Below are 19664 nucleotides of genomic sequence, written 5' to 3' on the forward strand. Positions count from 1 at the left end.
TCATGGCTGGGTGGCAACACCAAGTGTTGAGGTTTTGTAAGATACATTTACATTAAATTTATTCATTTAGCAGACACTTTTATCCAAAGCGACTTACATGTGTCAATTATATTACAAGGGCCATTGTCCCCAGAGCAAGTCGGGGTGAAGTGCCTTGCTCAAGGGCACAACGGTGGATGCCAAGAATTGAACCCACCTTTGATCTTCTTGTATTTCCTGTACCAGCGCCCAAACTCTTGGCACTTGGAGGACGAGACGTTGGCATAGTAGGAGCTGTTAACAATGGAGGAGATCATGTTCTGGGATAGGAGGAAAAGGAAAAAGGGAAAGAGAAACAGAGACAGAGAGAGAGAGAAAAAGAGGAGGAGAACAGAAGGAGGAAGACAGTGTGAAAGAGGAAGGGAGGGAAAGAGGGCAGACAATGATATAATAATGTTTAAAACAGAAAGGGTGGGAGGACTAGTGGCTAAAAACATGCATTGAGTAAGCCTCCTCATTTCTGAGAGTGAGTATCAGGGTGTTAATGAGACAACAATTCTCATCCTTATCACTGTAAAAAACAACCTTGCAGGGCAATATTGCTAAGTGAAGTTATTATTTTGCCATTGATACTGGGCAACAAATTTGTATCCGGAGATCTTTCATAATCAATGGACAACTTGTTGCAATCATCCAATCAGAACATTAAGAACCTGTTGTCACCTTTAAGTTCCTCACCTGAGTCAGTGGACACTCTTTGGCCAGGGAGTTCTGGTTCATCTCCTTGAGTAGCTCCTTTAGGGCGAACCGCACTGTGGAGTGGGTCCACTGTTCCCAAGGCAGGTCCTCTAGCTTGGCATAGCTGGAACAGAGACCATGACACTGACGTTATCTCACACAGAGGACTTGAGAGTTGTCTGTAGTGATACAGCGTTGGTGTTAAATAGTTTCTATAATTATGCTGTTTCAATTTGGTTGAGTATTGGTTTTGCAGATCACTTTGAGGGAAGTGTCTGCAAAATAAAGAGACAATGAGAGGTTTGGCCGCTGTGGGAAGTCCCCAACCAATAGCTTGACAAAGTTAACGTCTTTTCCTGTGGATAGCTACAAAAAAGGATTCTGCGCTGAGAGATAGATAGAGAGAGACAGAGAGATAAAGAGAGAGAGAGATAGAAAGCTGGGAGCGCAAATGGAGGACACACACACGTACACAGAGTGTGTCGGCCCCTCACCTTTGCAGCTGGATGCGTAGGGTGACCATGTGATAAACGTCCAGCAGCATGTCGGCCACTGTGGCCTCAGGAGCGTCCGTTAGCAGCTGGATGGGCATCGGCCTCCAGCGTCCCACTTTAATGATGCCTGTAAAAGGTTTGGAAGACATGATGACACCATCATTGTGCTGCCAGAGTTCTGTGGCATTAGTGTGGGGGATAAGGGTATAAAACAACATCCACACTCCCACTTAAAAAACTCCACTTCCTGACTTCCTACATATCCCTTTTCCTCTGGCTCCAGTATTTGTAAATATCACAGATAAGTTGAACCTGGACATTCAGTCAGAATGCTGAAAAGGTTAACAAAAGGTTCAACAAATCCTTACATAATAAATGTTTACAAACAAACAACAAACGTTAAATGAAGAATGAGTGAAAAAGGTGTGTGTTCACCATCAAATGGAATATAACTAGTAAAGCATTGTTTCAACCAGTTCTACCTGTCAGTAGAAAACATCCAGACTTCCCCCACAAACCCAAAACCAAGACATATTTGTTTATCTTTGTGTCTGCATTCCTCCAAGGCAAATGGTAGGCATTCATTTTTCCAGACCAAAAAAAAAGCCTTTTCCACGACCCAACATATAACATGTGTGTATTATAGGCATGTTCTTCTAGCCACTACCATCCGAAACCTGTCATTTTCTCCCAGCTCTTGCATTGTCCCATGCATCTGGTCACAGCCTTGGGCTACTGAGAGCTGTCTATTTCCACCATCCACTGGCTTAAGCTGACCGCCTGATCCCGGAGCCCTGACCACTACCCTGCCAGAGCGCCCCGACAGAAAATCTACTCGAGCTTTGTCGGCCTCTTCTTCTTCTTCTTCTTCTTCTTCTTCTTCTTCTTCTTCTTCTCTCTCCCTTCGTCTCTGCTCTTCTCTCTGCTGCTTTGCCCTCCATCCATCCATCTGTCCATTTTTCCCATGCAGAGCCTGTGTTTTGGATACATGTGGATACATTCCCCAGGCCTGGTTTGAGGCCATGGGCTGGAACTGTTAAGCTAAACATTGCTAATCACATTACGATGTATGAAATCAAATGCAGAGAGGGCAAGCCAATAGACGGCAAACCTGAGTATGTGCTTGTCTGTTTGTATGTATGTATTGTATGTATGTGTGCGTGTGTGAGTTTGTGTGTGTGTGTGTGTATGTCTGTGTGTGTGTGTGTGTGTGTGTTTGTGTGTGTGTGTGTCTTTATGTGTGTATGTGTTTTTGTGTGTTTGTATATGTTCGTGAGTTGTATTCTAGTGCTCACGAGGGTGTGTCTGTGTAGCACACAGTCCTAAATTCAAAGTGTGTACAAGAAAGAGAGAGAGAGCATCTGTTTATGAACTCGACCACTTCACACACACACATACACACACACACACACACACACACACAGATTACCCCCACTGACACAACACACTGACAAAAAATAGTTTTCTCCAGCCTTCAAACCAATCCCCCTCCTAACCATCCCTTTGAGATCACCCTGACTGCAAACTAGCAAACTTGTTCTGTAACAACTCCCGTTACACAGCATGAGGAAACACAAACACACACACACACACACACACACACACACACACACACACACACACACAAAGATCAACCCATTCATCCCAAGTGCTCCCAATCTAAATATATATCAGACTCTCCTTCTATTCTAATAAAAGCCTGATACTGTTTATAATCACGATCGAGGAAAATAAACAATATCGGGGCGTTTAATTTCTGCCGCGGCTAATTAAAGAGGGAACGTTGTGTTGGCGAGGGAGAGGACTTCACTTCACAGACACGAATGAACCGGGACAAAAGCCATAGAGGACAATCCAATCAGAGAAAAAATAGCCTGCTGCCACCCTGTGTAATTTTGGTTAGAAACCACACAGCGGTGAGAAAGAGGAGGAGAAAACACACACACATAAACACACACAGAAATGCACACACATACAAAAATGCGCGCACACACACACACACACATACACAAATGCGCGCACGCACACACACACACACACACACATACACAAATGCGCGCACGCACACACACACAGACACACACACACAAACACACACACACACACACACACACACACACACACACACACAAACACAAACGCACACACAAACCAAAACAGAAGAATGAGGGAAACCAAAAATTATTCATTTCAACCTAAGCTCTTATTTAAACAAACACCGAATAAAGACAGAGTATTCATTTCATGGTGGGAGGGAGGGGTTGAGGGACAGGATCACCAGGGTGTGTGAGTGAGTGTGTGTGTGTGTGTGTGTGTGTGTGTGTGTGTGTGTGTGTGTGTGTGTGTGTGTGTGTGTGTGTGTGTGTGTGTGTGCGGGGGTGTGGGCCTGAACGGTTTAAACCTATGTTTTACGGGACACCAAAGGAATTGTTTTGAGGGGGGAGAGGGGTGGGGTGGGGTGGGGTAGGGTGGGGTGGGGGCTGTCGTTCCCCACCTCCTTTGGTGGCGTTTGGGGTCTGTCCTGATTCCCTTGGCTTGGGAGCCTTGACCTTGTGTCCACGCTCGTGTCGTGTGTGTGCTTACGTTTGCGCTCCCTGCTCCTGCTGGGCTTTCTGGACTTGCTACTCGGGCCTCGCCGGCCACTATATTTACACTCTGGCTCCGTGGCCCTCCTCTGATCCCTTTTGTTTGGTTGTTTGTGATGAGAGGCGTTTTTCGGTGCGGCCGAAACAAAAAAGGGCCTAATTTATATTCCCTTGTTTCTGGGCGTGCCAAAAGGACAGACCTCCCACTGTTATTTGTGTTACACTTCAATGTGCCCACAACATACTTGTCCTCTCAAATTAGACAAAAAATTAGGCTGAACTCAAAAGGCATGTTGGAAGCACCAATGGTTACATTTTGTTTTGCTTTTCTCTCAAAAAACGCTAATCCTTCTTGGTAGACCTTCAGACATTCAGTCTCTGCACTGTAAATAACATTGAACACTATATCTACGCACATGTAAGTAAGCAAATTAAAAGTCACTGGTATGTTTCATCATGAGAACACAACGAAAGCAGGAGCCCACTGAACTAAACACAAGTTGTCAATGGAAAAAAACACTTTAACTCCTATTATAAGCACAACAACGGTTACTCATCATTATAACACTCAAATACATGTTATTACACATTAGTTACCGTAGACGTGACTGTAAGGATTAAGTGTTAACTAACTAAGCATTAAATCCCTAATTAGTACATGAGGCAGGAGCAATCCAGTTATAACACAGATACCTGTGACTCTACTGGCATAGACCATGACCTCCCCACACACACAAACAGTTTCCCCGCAGACACCTCCAACACACATATAAACATAGGCCTACACACACACACACACACACACACACACACACACACACACACACACAAACACGCATACTGTACACACTCACCCTGTGCTTGCACGGCTGCATGAAGCGAGTACCCCAGGGCCAGCAGAGCCGTCTCTACTAGCTGGGAGAAGAGGAGGTCACGACGCACCAACACAAACTCAGCATGCTCCTCTCCCACCTCCCCCGGACCTCCTCCTCCACCTCCTGCTCCCGCTCCCACCCGCTCCACAACACAGTAGACTGGGATCATCAGGCCTGAGGTGGGGAGAGAACAAGAGAAACAGAGAGAGAGAGAGAACGAGAGAAAGAGAGAGAGAACAAAGAGAGAAAGAGATAACAAGGGAGAAAGAGGGAGAGAGAGAGAGAGAGAAGTAGAAGGAAAGGTCAAGAGCATTAGATATGGGCTCTCCATATGAGCATTATGCACTTTATACTGAGTTTGCATACATGTGCATTTTACTACATATGTATATATGAACACGAGGAAGTGATTGTATATGTGTGTGTGTCTGGGGGGTCTGTGTGCCTGTTTGTGTGTGTGTGTGTGTGTGTGTGTGTGTGTGTGTGTGTGTGTGTGTGTGTGTGTGTGTGCATGTGTGTGTGTGTGTGTGTGTGTATGAGTGAGTGCATGTGTTTAAAGAGTCTCGTTGCATTTCCTCAGTTCAAACACACTGTGCCTCATTATCACCAGAGCCAGGGTACACAGCTGGAGTTGAGTAAGGGAGCCCCCTTTAACACACACACACACACAAGCACGCATGCACGCACGTGCACACACACACACACACACACACACACACACATGCACGTGCACGCACACAAACACACACCCCACACACACACACACAATAACTCCTCTTTTCTTTACTCTCTCCATCACTCACAGGCTTATCCATTCACACTTCGATATCACTCCAGTCTGTGGAGGTTTATTTGAATTCATGTGTGTGTGTTTGTGTGTCTGGGGGTCTGTATGCCTGTTTGAGTCTGTGTGTGCATGTATGTTTGTGTGTGCAGAAGTGTGCCTGATTTCATGATTTCATGTATTTTAAGAAGTGTGTGTACCTCTTAATAAATGGTGTAATGTGTATGTGTGTGTTTTAGTGTGTGTGTGTGTGTGTGTGTGTGTACCTCCTAAAGGTCGGTGTAAGGTGCCGTTAAAGTGGCTTTGTGGCCGGGCAGGGCTGCCGTTCAGCTCCAGGCGCGTGGCCTTCCCTGACGATGGTCGCCAAGCGTCTGGACTCCCAGGGGTCTCCCTCTGGCCTGGACTCTCTGAGCCGTGCTCCATCAGCCTCCGGCCAGCAGAGGGGGCTCTCACCAATGGGTAAAAGCCTGCCGATAGATGAGAGTGGATGAAGAGAAAGAGAGTCAACATCTTGCAAGAGTCTGCATCAGGGCGACATCCAGTCAGTCATTATAATGCACTATACAGTGAATAAGCACCATATATAGTAGTCGTTCATTATGTACTATGTTGTGAATGAGTGGCTTTCTCGAACGCAGGCTTACTGCAATACAATGCTCTATACAGCACTGTGTAGTCTCACAATGAACATTAAAAAACACAGAGAAAGTGGTGAATTCTGGCACACACACACACACACACACACACACACACACACACAAATGAAGACCAAACAAAAGTCAATAAATAAAAATTAGCTTCACAGGTGCTTCATAATACACTTTAACAAATACTGTTTATCATGCTGCGCCGCCTCAGAGACCTGATGCCTGTTTGGTGGGCTACAGTTGACATGAACATTTTCAGAACTAAGCGGATGATGAACAGACTGGCTTCAGGCCATTTATTGTGTTTGGTTCATTAAAAGTGGGTTTGGCTGGCAGCAACCATTTCAATAAAAAGCACATGCAAAATTAATAGATGCCTTTAAAAAAAGAGTCCAAGACAAACAGTATGAAATGGCAAGGCAATAAGACATTCAAATTTATACAGTCCAGTTATATAGCACACACAGAACATACACACACAACATAAACACACACACACACACACACACGTCATGCACTCGTACAAACATACAGTCCAACAACTACACACATACACACACCACAAATGTATACAGATTGTGCCAATACACACACACACACACACTTAAAAACATTGAATGTGTGTGAGAGAGAGAGAACTACAGCGAAATTGGCGCGATTGGCATTCCTGAAGAAGCTTATTTCTGCATTCATCATTTGCAGTAAGCTGAAAAGCTGAAAACAGACCTAATTCCTAACATTAGAGCGCCTAGCTTGTGTGCAAGCGTAATTAAACCTAATAAATCTCAGTAGTCCAGACTAGACATGCTATTTCTCCATTTCATCTTCTTTCAATCAAGTATGGCATCTAATGAACATTGCCACATGGTATTTGAGTGGAGTTTGAAATGGCAATGAAACACTAGGAAAGGGCTAAAAGGATATTAAAATAACTCAAACTCAAATTGTATGTAAGCTTAGAAAGAACATACATGCTTGGTGACCACACATACGTGAATATGAAAACTCTGGGTAATAGTGAGTCATAACAGATAGTTCATCTAACAAAAGTGAGTAGAGACCAACGCACTGAATATGCTGGACACAGTAGGCAGTATATTCAGGATTGAATAAATGTTTAGAATTATTGGTAGGTCTTCTCTCCATTTTTTTAGCGTTTCTTCATTAAAAAAAATAGAGGAATCTTTGACAGATTGTGCTTATAATCAAACTGCCCTTTAACTGATCTAGATAACATATTTAGCCTAATGTCTCTGCAAACATAGGTCCTCAGACATAAGTTTACGAATATGGGGATATAATAAGCTGCACCTTTTCATGGGTGTGGGTGCAACGCTGACAATAATAGAGAGTGATTTTCATGAAGATAATGAAGATGATGACACAAGCATGCACATAAATACACACATACACACAAACACACACACACACACACACACAAACACACAGAGTTCTGGCATGCAACGGGCCGATAGCACAGACCACACACTGACTCTGGGGAGCAGACTCACACACTGACACACATGGAGGCCAAATGCAATAAATAACAGCACAGTCGCTGCACAGACACACATACACACACGCACGCACAAATACGTGCATGCACACAGATATAAATGCACACATGCGCATGCATACACACACACACAGACGCACGCGCACGCACACACACACACACACACACACACACACACACACATGGCTGAGCCAAACCAGACTGGGGTTGTGCAGTGCAGTGTTCATGCCTCACACCGCTTTACATTACTACTGTTAGCCGCAGCAGTGCAGCACTGGGCTAATGCCAACAGCACACAGCAGAAACACACCTAACTGAGGTGTACAGGAGAGAGGAGAGAGAGAGACAGAGACACAGAGAGAGAGAGGGAAAAAGAGGGAGAGGGAGGGGGTAGACAGATAGATAGACAGACATAGATAGACAGACAGACAGACAGATATAGATAGATAGATAGATAGATAGATAGATAGATAGATAGATGAATAGATAGGTAGATGACAGTGAGGGAATAAGATACATAGACCCCAGTTTAGTGCCTTTCACCAAGACTGGAAAAATTATATGAACTGCAAAACTGTTATAAAGGCAAGTGACAATACAGAAAATATTTAGGACTACAAAAGACATGGCACATGTGAACAGAAATGTGAAATACTTAGTGGATTTTAGAAGAAACTGCAACCGTGTATTTAGTCCCAACTCTCCAAAAAGGCATGTGAGCTCCTCCTATGACAAGAGCTATATAAAAAATGAACTTTCATATTCCAATATGTTTTATACCTAACTACAAGTCATTTCTATTTGTCCAAGTGACTTATAGAGTGCTACCCCATCTCAGTGTTAAGAGAATGCCGCATGTTTTTCTCATGGCTATAGGTTGTCTTCACGGTGAGTGTTTATAGTTTCATTGTCTGTTTGAATAAGCTTTGTTATTCACTTGAGTCTGCATTTCAGATTTACATGTATTGGTGGATATTACGGTGTATGAGCCCTGACAAGCTAGTGGGCAGCCGTGGCCCACTGGTTACCACTCCGTACCTGTAACCGGAGGGTTGCCGGTTCGAGCCCCGACCAGTGGGAACGACTGAAGTGCCCTTGAGCAAGGCACCTAACCCCTCACTGCTCCCCGAGCGCCGCTGTTGTTGCAAACAGCTGCCTGCGCCGGGATTACTGTGTGCTGAGTGTGTTTCACTAAATATATACTTAAACTATGTTAAGCGACAATTCCTTTTTGCAAGGGCCATTCCTCTTTGCACAACTTTTCTGTTCTTTTAACTGGCTTTTTTTCACTAATACACCACATCATCAACTTCACATGCGGTGTAACTGGTAAGGAGTTACAAAAAAAAAAAAAATGATTACATAAAACCCGACACTGTGAAGCTTTACATTTCCAGTACTCATACAGAGCTTAGCAAAACTACATGTCCATTCTCCTGAATCGTTGTACAGGTTTGTGAGACCTCTGTGTTAGGTGTAATGGTGACATTAGATATACATATGTTACAAATGTGCCTGGTACGTAGCCTATGTGTTTGCTCAGATTTCTTATCAAACTTATAAGACAATGTAAGTATTGATTCTGCCCTGAGAGGATAGTCAACACTAAAGGATGCTTAACAAACAAAATATTCAAAAGCTAGTCAAAATAAGCTGTGTGTATTTCTGATTCAGAATCAGATGACATAGGAAAGAAAAGGGATAGGAAGGGAAATTAAAACAAATATATATTTTCATCAAATGAGAGAATAATAATCTGTTCAGATTCAAAATGTTCCATTTCAAGGGGTAGGATAATTGTTTTAACTGAAGGCATTAAGAATAAAAGTGATAGTTGTCTAAACCAATATTCAGTCCAAATGTTAAGGAAATTGTTGCAATTATATAAACTTGTATCATTATCTAAGTTATTAAATTGAAAGGATGTGTAGCCTTTGATGTTTTAAGATAAGGGTTACAACCTATTTGATCCCTCACAACATTCTAATTAATATTCTATAAGGACAACCAGGCTAGGGTAGGTACAATAAAAAGCAAAGAATGCAACAAATGATCAAAAAGTTTTTGATGCCTGATCAACCAGCAACTTTTTCAAAATTCTGTGACCAGCAACGTTTTCAAAAAAAGTCCAGCATTCAAACGACATGAATTAATACACCACGATGTAAAATAAAATAATACCCTATTGGTTAGTAAAAGGCAAACGCATTTAAAAAGAGTGGATACAATGACACAACTTTAGCTTACTTTGCATTGCCTTAAAGTTGACCAGGCAACTGGCAAATATGAGAATCTATTAGCTCAGTCTTCCAAAAGATTCACAAAATAATGATGAAGGGTAGGCTACACGACTTTTTTTACATCTTAATTTGTATGCAGGCACTATATTGGAGATTAATGAGAGTTAACTGAAAATGTGAAAGAAAATCAAACAGAGGTCAAGTGATATTATTAGGCTAATAACAAAAGCTCATTGATTTATCTTGACTGAAGTATAGCCAAAGCACTCAAATATTTCGGATAGGCTATATTTTGGATAGCATATCATATTTTGGATAATTTGAATAGCTGACAATGTCAAAGCCTTTACATGCAAGACTACGGCGTATAAAAAGACTACGACATAAAAAATAAATAAAAACAATTCACAGTATAGATCTCACTCACGATCCAAGTAGTGTCGCTTTCTCAGCTGTTTCTGTCCATTGGTGATGAGTATCGAATCCAGGTTTGAACTTCCAGCGGAGCCACGAGTCCTTTGCGCTGAGCCTACGACGTAACCTGACACGATTAGTTAGACGAATATTAATTGTTTTAAAATCATGTAATGTTGTGAAATAACGTAAGCTAAAGCTGCAGAATATAGTGCCTTGAATAACTTCGTTTTGTCGATCTTAAATTTCTTTGACGCCAAACGACAAATATTCCTTTACTTGGGGCCCCTTTCCTTCACTCGTCTCGGTGAATCAAAAGTCAACGGTGTCTTGTGTTGACAGACTGTGGAGTAATCCCAAATGACACCTTTCCCCTGTGCACTCTGTGGTGGAGGTGAAGTGTCTGATCACAGTAAATTACTTTTCGTTGCCTCTTGAAGACGGAAGCGACGATACCTTAGGCATGGGAAACGGGACGGAGAGAGGGAGCGATGGGAGGGGGCAGCGTGGGTGCGAGGGAGGGCACAGATGCTGGATCCACGTATTTCAGCTCGTCATTCAAACATACATGCGTGCGTGAACAATCAACATAGTCTAATATCAATCAGAAGAAAACATCCTCTTCCTATAAATGCAAGCATTTCAAAACCAGGGTGAAATCGGCGGCATATAGCCTACCCACCCACTAAGTTTAAAAAAAAAAAAGATTTTAAAGACTGACATTTGGGGAATTCCGCACGATTTCTGCGATTTCATGAACAAAACAAACATCTTATCTCATCTGTCAAAGTCAAGGCGAAATAAATAGCCTGCTACTTTACCTGACACTACAGCAGTAAAGAATTCACTGTCAAACATTTTCTATGCGAAAAGATCACTACCATGCGGTCTGTTTAGGCACTGCAGTTGGTTTTTAAGAATACCCTTAACCCATGATCCAACTCGCTTAGTTAATTTACATTGCCCATCTTAACTGTAGGCCTACCTCAAAAAATATTTTTTTTAAATAAAATAGAAACAAAATTAAATTAAAACAAAAGAGAGTTGGAAAATTGCACTGACAACAACATGTGATATAATTTATTAAAACGTTTGTATGTATTCTTTATTTTAATAGGGTTGATGAGGAGAACCTTTACTTTAATATCAGTGGCTATATCGATCTATGCCATCAAGGGGAGGGATAATGAACAGTTATGTTGGTATTTTATTCTAGTCTCACTATTCAAACGGCCAGTCTACTTGGAGGATGAGACTAAAAATAATTTCTGAGTGAAAATAAATAATGAAACACACACACACATACACACAAAGGAGCTAGTTGTATCATGGGCGATATTAATCTATCGTTCAATACATGAATTATGCTAAGCATAACCCAAACATTTATTGTCGTATGAGCGCCTTGAATTTCCCCTTGGGGATCAATAAAGTATCTATCTATCTATCTAGGCCTACCTTTCTTCGAAAAGTAGCCTATATTGAACATTCTCCAAAATTTCTAATATTCATTTTCATAAGGACTCACCCAGCAATTGCCACTAAAATGAGCTCGAGAGCATATCGTAGAGAGGTTATGGTGACAAAGAAGATAATGATGCAGTCTTTTACTGAGTCTATGTGGCAACGTGATCATTGAGCATGTGAACAATTTTGCGCTTAAGGGAAACTCTTTTTCGCGCATATACGCACATTAGCGGGTATGCAAAATGCCACATACATAGATACAGAGAGAGAGAGAGCATGTGTTTGCGCGCACGTATGAATTAGTAAATTGGTGAGGCCGTGCGCTCCTGTGCATATCTTCTTATATTTCTTTCTCTCTCTGTCTCTCTGTCTCTCTCTCTCTCTCTCTCTCTCTCTCTCACACACACACACACACACACACACACACATACACACATACACACACACACACGGAGCAGATGAAGTTGTGATGGATGGCCTTGCATGCCCTGCCTCAGCCTGAGTGCTTTTGACAGCTAACCACAGGACTATTAACTCAACCTCAGCTCAGCTCCGGTGGGGGGGCCTGCGAGAGGAACTCACACAAGCGCAACCTTCCCAGTCGCGGTGGAGTGCGGAGCGGATCCGGCCCGGCCACGATCCGGACACACCCGAGTCTGTTCATTCTTTGGTCGGCTTCTATTTGGGCCCAGCTGCGTTCCAAAAAACCCACACTCCTACGCTCTTAACTAGTCATATGTATTACACATTATGAATTATTTCACGAGGTCTTGATAGAACTGGTAAACTAAGAGGAAGTGTGTGGTTTTGTCCACTATTTCCATGGTGTTTTAAAAAACATTAATCTGATAGAAGCTTCATTGGACATGTCCGGCAACTTTCTGAAGCCATAACAGGATTTGCCTTGAAAAAGCCTTGTTTAGGACTCTTGTACACAACCCCTTAAGGAACATGTGCAAAAAATGATAACGAAAATAAATAAATAAAAAACGTCCTTAAGTTGTGCCCACATGAAACCATCTTGTATAAGCTTAAAACTTTTGTGTGTGAAAGCAAAACTTTACTGCTTTACATAGAACATTCACGAGACATTTTGAAAAAAAAAAAAACACTGCTTGTTATAGGCCTATTCCTACACCTGAATAGCCAACCATTAGTATTTGTATGTGAACCTCAATCTTCATCTGTCTTGTGGAAAACAGATAGGGCCTATGGTCAGCATATTTTCTTCATAATAGATGCAACAACATCAACACACTGTTGGGTCTGAGTTCATGATGTCCGAGTCTGAGTTTGTGACAAGGCCTCCCACTGGTGAACTACACAACCTCTGTTTTTTTTAAGACTCGTGGTTTTCCTTCCTTGGTCAAGTACTTTTATCCAGCCAGTGAAGTGAAAGCCTGGGAGGAAAGTGTTCACTTTTAGATGACCCAGTTCTCCCAGTTGACTGTTGACTGAGAGTATCTGCTGCCATGATGTGGCCAGCAGTGGAATTGCAGGCTCTAAGGGAGAAGTTTTAAGCTTGAAGATAAATGTAGTACATGACCAGAGAGAAATTGAAAATGCTTTAAGTGCACCTCATTTCGTCATTGAGAAGTCAATAAGACAGCCTGTGTGTAAATATTATTGTCTTTCAGTATAGGCCATAGAGTGCAATGTACTTGGCTACTGCGAGACAATGCTGCCGATGTTGAGATGGCAGACATAATCTCAGTTGCAGATTTATAGCTTTACTTGGATATTGCCAGTCCACTTGTTCCAGTTGCAGTGGATACAAGAACTGCTGGAGCCTCTTCCGAGTGATATTGTAACAATGCCTGTTCGGTTCCTGTGTGGGTGCCAGCTAGCGGTCCTTTGCATGCAACAGTGTGCCTCGAGAGAGCTGAGTCAGATCCCAGACTACACAGGACGCTTTGGGAGAAGAGGAGGTTGGGGCGTGGGGGTTGCCCACTCACCCAATGCACTGGAGCGCAATAATCTAGCTCATCTGTGCACCCAAAATTTGGCAGAGGTCTTGCCTGCCTGTGTGTGTGTGTGTGTGTGTGTGTGTGTGTGTATGTGTGTGTGTGTGAGGGAGAGTGTATGTGTTTATGTGTGTGTGTGTGTGTGTGTGTGTGTGTGTGTGTGTGTGTGTGTGTGTTTGTGTGTGTGTGTGTGTGTGTGTGTGTGTGTGTGTGTGTGTGTGTGTGTGTGTGTGTGTGTGGGTAAGGAAATATAGAGTGTGCCTTATGAGTGTATGTCTTTTCCCCTGCAAGTTCTTTCTGTCTCTTAAGCAGGCAAGTGCTGACATATATGCTAAAAAAGTGTATGCTTACTTATGCTTTAAAAAAGTGTGTTATGTATGTGTGTGTGTATACTGTATGTGCGCATGTGCGTGCATAAGTGTGTGTTTCAGCAATAGCTACACAGATGACCAGGTCAATGGCTGCAGTCCACACCAGCCTGCCTTTATACAGCATAATCCAGGCGCTCTTTTCTGGAAAACCTGAATAGCATCTGAACCACTGAGTCAATTTTTGGGTCTCGTTCTCATGACAAAGCAGTTGTCACGTCGGGTTTATAAAAACCTGGCCGGTATAAAAACATCACAGTGTGTACGTCCAGGGCAGCGCCTCAGATCTCACTCTTAAGGCACTCACACACACACACAAACACACACACTCACACACGTACACACACCCGCAGCGGATCAGAACGTCCAAAATGGGCAAGGTAAGACCAAGGGCCTCACTTGTAAGGCAGGTAATAGTTGTGGAGCTACCGTAAAAAGTTCAAATTGATTACTGTATCAGTAATCGAGGAATGGACACATATCCAAACTTTATGGGCACCAAAGGTAGGGAGTCAGCACTTTCTTTCCACCTCTCTTTACCATGCTGGTAAATCTGATTTAATCTGACTGTGGCCTACTTTCGATGTATATAGCATGTCCATAATGACAGAAGTTTAAACATTTAGGGACTCTGGCTAACACCGCCTGCTTTTTATCAGTGTGTACTGTGTATTTTAAGCAGTGCTGTCTATTCTAACTTTTGAGTGTGCGATCCAAGTAGCATAGAACTAGCTAGAGTGGTCTATCTGGTTATTTTTTTTCAAAAAATCAAAAAACGTTCATAAAACTAGACCAGGCTTTTAATAGAGACCTGCCTTTATTTGTCCTAACCTGTAGCTACACCAGGCTACTGTAGTAATCTGTGTCTTATTAGGTCTAGGCTTTTAATCAAGTTTTTACGGTACACACAAGAGCATTCTGAAACTTTATTTGCATGGGTTTAGGTAGTACAATCACAGAGAGGTGTTAAAGAAAGAGCTTTAGTCGTAAGTGTCACATCGAGAAGTTTCCGTGACCAATATGTTACAGTTTCATTTGTTTCCTTGAAAGATAAAAAATAAGGTTATAGTCTTTTTTTAATAGAATGTCAATGAAATCACTGACCAGACGACCATTCACCCTACTCTGTCTTCCCCAGATTATTTTCTATGAGGACAAGAATTTCCAGGGCCGTCGCTATGAGTGCGACAGCGACTGCTCGGACTTCCACACCTACCTGAGCCGCTGCAACTCCATCCGGGTGGAGAGCGGGGCCTGGGTGGTGTATGAGCGGCCCAACTACCAGGGCTCCCAGTACGTGCTGACCCACGGCGAGTACCCCGACTACCAGCGCTGGATGGGACTCGGTGACCGCCTCAGCTCCTGCAAGATGGTCCACATTGTAAGACCAGACACATAAACACAGCTTAGCACACAGATCATGTCATGTCCTTTTTCGCTTTAAAATATAGGCTACATATAAGTGTGACTTTCTTTCTGTCTTTCTTTCTTTCTTTCTTTCTTTCTTTCCTTTTCCCTCATTCTCTGTTCCCAGATATAATGCATGTTGAATATGTTACACCTCAAATGTACCTGTAGCTACTAAACTACATGATAATAAGAGGTTATTACTCAATTTGGGTTATCAGTTCATTAGAGTTCATTTGCCCAGTTTTCTCTCCTTTGTACTTACATTTTCATCCCATGTCTTCCTCTCCCCACCACCCTACTTTATCACTCTTTCAACCCTCTATCAACCCTCTATCAACCCTCTTTCAACCCTCTATCAACCCTCTATCAACCCTCTATCAACCCTCTATCAACCGCTCCTGTATCTAACAGGCCAGTGGCTCCCAGTATAAGATCCAGTTCTATGACAAGGGCGATTTTGCCGGGCAGGTGTACGAGGCCACTGACGACTGTCCCTCTGTACCAGAGCGGTTCCGCACACATGAGGTCCACTCCTGCAAGGTCCTGGAGGGCGTGTGGGTCTTCTACGAGCACCCCAACTACCGCGGGCGCCAGTACCTGGTGGAGAGGGGCGAGTACCGCAAGCCCATGGACTGGGGTGCTGTGTGCCCCACCATCCAGTCCTTCCGGCGCCTCACCGAGTAAACAGCCCCACCCCAATGTTCTGTCCACCCCGCACCTTCCTTTCGACCGAACCCCCCCCCCTCCCCAGATACCGCCGTTACCTCGGAGGCCGTCGAGGCCCCAGCTGAAATAAAGCTGAGAGGACAGTTGCAAGAGTTCTTGTCCTCACTGTGTGTGTGTGTGTGTTTCTTCCTGTCAATGTCAGGCTATAATCTAGATTGATGGGATATCCTTTGTTAGAGCTGTTTTGATCCAGACAAGATAACAACAGAGCTTGATTTTATCCAGCGTAGCCCAAAAACATCATAGCTAGTCATCTTTGAAAAATAGTGCTGAAACCATTTCAAATCAATTTCAAATTTGTTTGGCTGCTCTCTCCACTCCACTCCTCTCCTGCTGCACCCACATCCATACCCACTCATCTGCTCAGTTTTCCAAAGCAATCTGAACCTCTGGTTTTGCTTGTCCTGTCCAAGAAACTCCTAAACGCTAGATGGCGCCAAGTCATTGAGGTACTGTCTGTATTTTTGTCCGAAGGAAATTAAATAGATCAATGTTCGTGTTTGGCTTTTGGACGCGTCTATGGTGATAGTCGACCACATTTAGTAGTAGGCTACGTTACACACAGTGAATGATTTACTGCAGGTTTAATATATGTTCTGTGTATTGATCGGCTCGAATGTCACTGAAGTAACAGTAATAATATTACCACCGTGTACATAGACGTTAACTTAGAGAATAGAGAAGCTGAGTTTAGGTTATTATTACTAGGTTATTAGCTCAGGATGGCTTTAGTACCTTACGATGAAAGCAGTGCTGTACCTGCACTGGCAAAACTACGCGAGTCCTCCGCCGAGTTCCACTTTGCCAACCACAGCGTGCGTCTGACACAAGACTGGAACCGTTTGGGTGTCGCCGCGGTCGTCTGGGATGCCGTGAGTCAATACATTCACAGACATTTTCGTGTTGCTGTCATTCATTCGTGAACATTACCTGATGAACCATGTTACTCTGTTTCAGGCTGTAGTTCTGTGCATGTTTATGGAGCTGGGACACGTTGAATTGAAGGGAAAGACTGCAATTGAGTTAGGAGCTGGCACAGGCCTGGTAGGCATAGTGGCTACTCTTCTGGGTAAGGAACAAACTGCACGCATGCAGTGCACACACCATGCAAATTAACTTAGATAGTAGCTCTCTACTAGTAGGTCTTATCAGCTATTTCCAAAGCTAACAGAATTCATACATTATTCTACGACTCTTTTGCAAACATGCATGCTGTTGTATATTGCAGTTACAATGGATAAGAAAGCACGTATCCAGGTCCAATAATTTAAAAAATATATTTCTTTCTTCTAATAGTTTTGTTTTCTCTGTTACATAGGGGCCAATGTCACCATTACTGACAGGGTACCTGCGCTCGAGTTTCTGGCTGCCAACGTGCATGACAACATTCCTCCGTCCCTGCAAGGGGCAGTGAAGGTGTCTGATCTGACCTGGGGGGAGGGCCTCGAGCACTATGAGGCTGGCGCCTATGACCTCGTTTTCGGGGCCGACATTGTGTACCTGGAGGAGACATTCCCGGCCCTGCTGCGGACACTGGAACACCTGAGCTCGGAACGTACGGTTGTGCTGCTCTCCTGCCGCCTGCGGTACGAGCGCGACGAGAGGTTCCTCGGCCTGCTGAAGAGGAAGTTCACCGTGAAGGAGGTCCACTATGACGCGCAGAGGGACATCCACATCTACAAGGCCACTAGGACTGCTGACAAGAGAGATCTATGAAGCCTGGGTGTCTGGTTCATAGACAGCAGAGACCCAAGAGATCAACAGTGCTGTACTGAATCTGATAGAGACTGACTTTTTACTCTATGGACATCAGTTGGTTTATGTTTACTGCTTTTACATAAGAAATGACTGCTAATTTAACTACTCTGTTGGTGGTCTTATGGACTTTCTTTGACCAAGGCAGACACATGAAGGGGCATACTAAAAATGATTAATGGCAGACAGCTTACGATTTTTTAAATTTCTATTATTATTTTAATCTAAGGTAGTTATACAAGTGCACTACAAGTTTACCACCTTTGTTGCCTTTTTGTCCAAGTGGTGATGCCAGCTTTGATGGCATTCTGTGGGCATTCTGCTACTGGGGTTCATCATTTCATTTTGTTCTTTTAGTTTAGCTGTCCATCCATTTCGGTTCACAGTTCACAGTTTGTTCATATTGTGCAGAAGATGATCCAGTCAAGTGATCTTGATGAAACTGAAGACACCACACCAGCGTTAACCAGTCTGCCATGTTGTGAAAATGTCTCCATTTCATCTCTGCCTGCCTATCCCTTTCCGTCCCTCTGTCTTGAGTGGACATTGAGGAACACCTCTGCTATGCCACAATATGTCCAGTGGATGGCAGCAACGACACAGGTTTTTGAGGTGCCCACCCCCCTTTCCCCAAAGCATTTCTCACTCAGTGCCAGCCAGAGATGCTGAGGCCCAAGCACTGAATACCAGTCTCTTCGCACAACAACAATAACACCCTCTGTAGGGCACAGCATTTCACTCCACATTTGTTTCTCCTCCCAAAATACGTAATACTCTCTGAAAAGAACCCTACCTTCTCAACATTTCAGTGACACTGAGAACTGACAAAAACTGCCACTCCCAAATTCAGGTGAAAGGAGCCATGTCAGTGTTTGAGGGCTGCCATTTTGTTTTTGGACCGTTCAGACTGACTGTCAACACAGGTCAGGTAAGGGTTAGTCGGCGGTGGAGTGAGGCCTCATTTGAATTGATGGGAGTGAGGCACCTGCTCCCTGAGTGCTCTGTGATTTGTCCCTGGCTGGAGTTCATTATGACTGACAATGTAGCGCTGACGAGAGGAATTAAAATAATCATTTCATGATGATACTCTTATTGTATGAGTTGTTTCATTGAGTGATCTGAAGTCTTTGTGTGTGTGTGTGTGCCTGTGAAGATCTGAAGTTGGAAGGTTTTTCTAGGTGTCTCATTTTCCTCCATCAACTGAGCGAGAGAGAGCCTTCTCATCAGCTCCAGGAAGCATCCATGCCCCCTCCTGAAGTGGCTAAGCTCCCTGGTGGTACTGCTTTCCCCCTGAGGGCCCTGCCCCCCCCCCCCGCTGCCTGCTTTGTCCAGTTGTCAGGGTGTGTTGTCGGGGCCTGTCTGCCTGCCTGTCTTTGTCAGTTTGTTCACGTAGGTGTTCTGTCTGTGTGTCGCCGGGCATAATTGCCTGGGTGTGTAATTGCAATCAGTGTGGCACTGAGTGAAGCCGAGGCCTGTCTGCTAACCTCGGCTCACAAGGACCAAGTGCTGAGGGGAGGGACTTAACAGACCCTCAACCCCTATCTTCAACTTCTCTACACACACACACACACATACACTTGGAAACAGATACCGCTAGGCTATAATTTTTGTGTCTTTGATTGAAGAGCAGACATGGCAGGTAAGAGTGAAATGTGATACCAAGAATACAAATGTTTTTTAGAACTAGAATGACTTTGTTTCA

General features: G+C 43.6%; 3 protein-coding genes across 4 annotated transcripts in view; 2 read left to right on the forward strand and 1 right to left on the reverse strand.

The window, feature by feature from the left end:
• The window catches only part of LOC121698963 (DNA-binding protein SATB2-like), a 22248-nt gene extending 11514 nt beyond the window's left edge, over positions 1-10734 (reverse strand). For both annotated transcript variants that reach the window (XM_042081511.1, XM_042081510.1), the window contains exons 1-6: positions 10286-10734; positions 5722-5922; positions 4651-4845; positions 1212-1338; positions 718-841; positions 197-299 (exon numbers count right to left, since the gene is read on the reverse strand). In XM_042081511.1, coding sequence (XP_041937445.1) covers positions 197-299; positions 718-841; positions 1212-1338; positions 4651-4845; positions 5722-5878 — 706 coding nt within the window. In that variant the 5' untranslated portion in view covers positions 5879-5922; positions 10286-10734. The remainder of the gene's footprint in view (positions 1-196; positions 300-717; positions 842-1211; positions 1339-4650; positions 4846-5721; positions 5923-10285) is intronic.
• Positions 10735-15085: 4351 nt separating this feature from the next.
• On the forward strand, positions 15086-16165 carry LOC121698668 (gamma-crystallin S). The gene is made up of 2 exons (XM_042080968.1): positions 15086-15452; positions 15893-16165. The coding sequence occupies exons 1-2, from the start codon at positions 15156-15158 to the stop codon at positions 16163-16165; spliced, it is 570 nt and encodes a 189-aa protein (XP_041936902.1). The 5' UTR covers positions 15086-15155.
• Positions 16166-16698: 533 nt separating this feature from the next.
• On the forward strand, positions 16699-19048 carry mettl21a (methyltransferase 21A, HSPA lysine). Its single transcript, XM_042081430.1, has 3 exons — positions 16699-17079; positions 17165-17276; positions 17526-19048. The coding sequence occupies exons 1-3, from the start codon at positions 16930-16932 to the stop codon at positions 17921-17923; spliced, it is 660 nt and encodes a 219-aa protein (XP_041937364.1). The 5' UTR covers positions 16699-16929; the 3' UTR covers positions 17924-19048.
• The last annotated feature ends 616 nt before the right edge of the window (positions 19049-19664 follow it).

This window comes from Alosa sapidissima, chromosome 23 (assembly GCF_018492685.1).
Source record: "Alosa sapidissima isolate fAloSap1 chromosome 23, fAloSap1.pri, whole genome shotgun sequence".
In the NCBI taxonomy this organism is placed as follows: Eukaryota; Metazoa; Chordata; class Actinopteri; order Clupeiformes; family Clupeidae; genus Alosa; species Alosa sapidissima.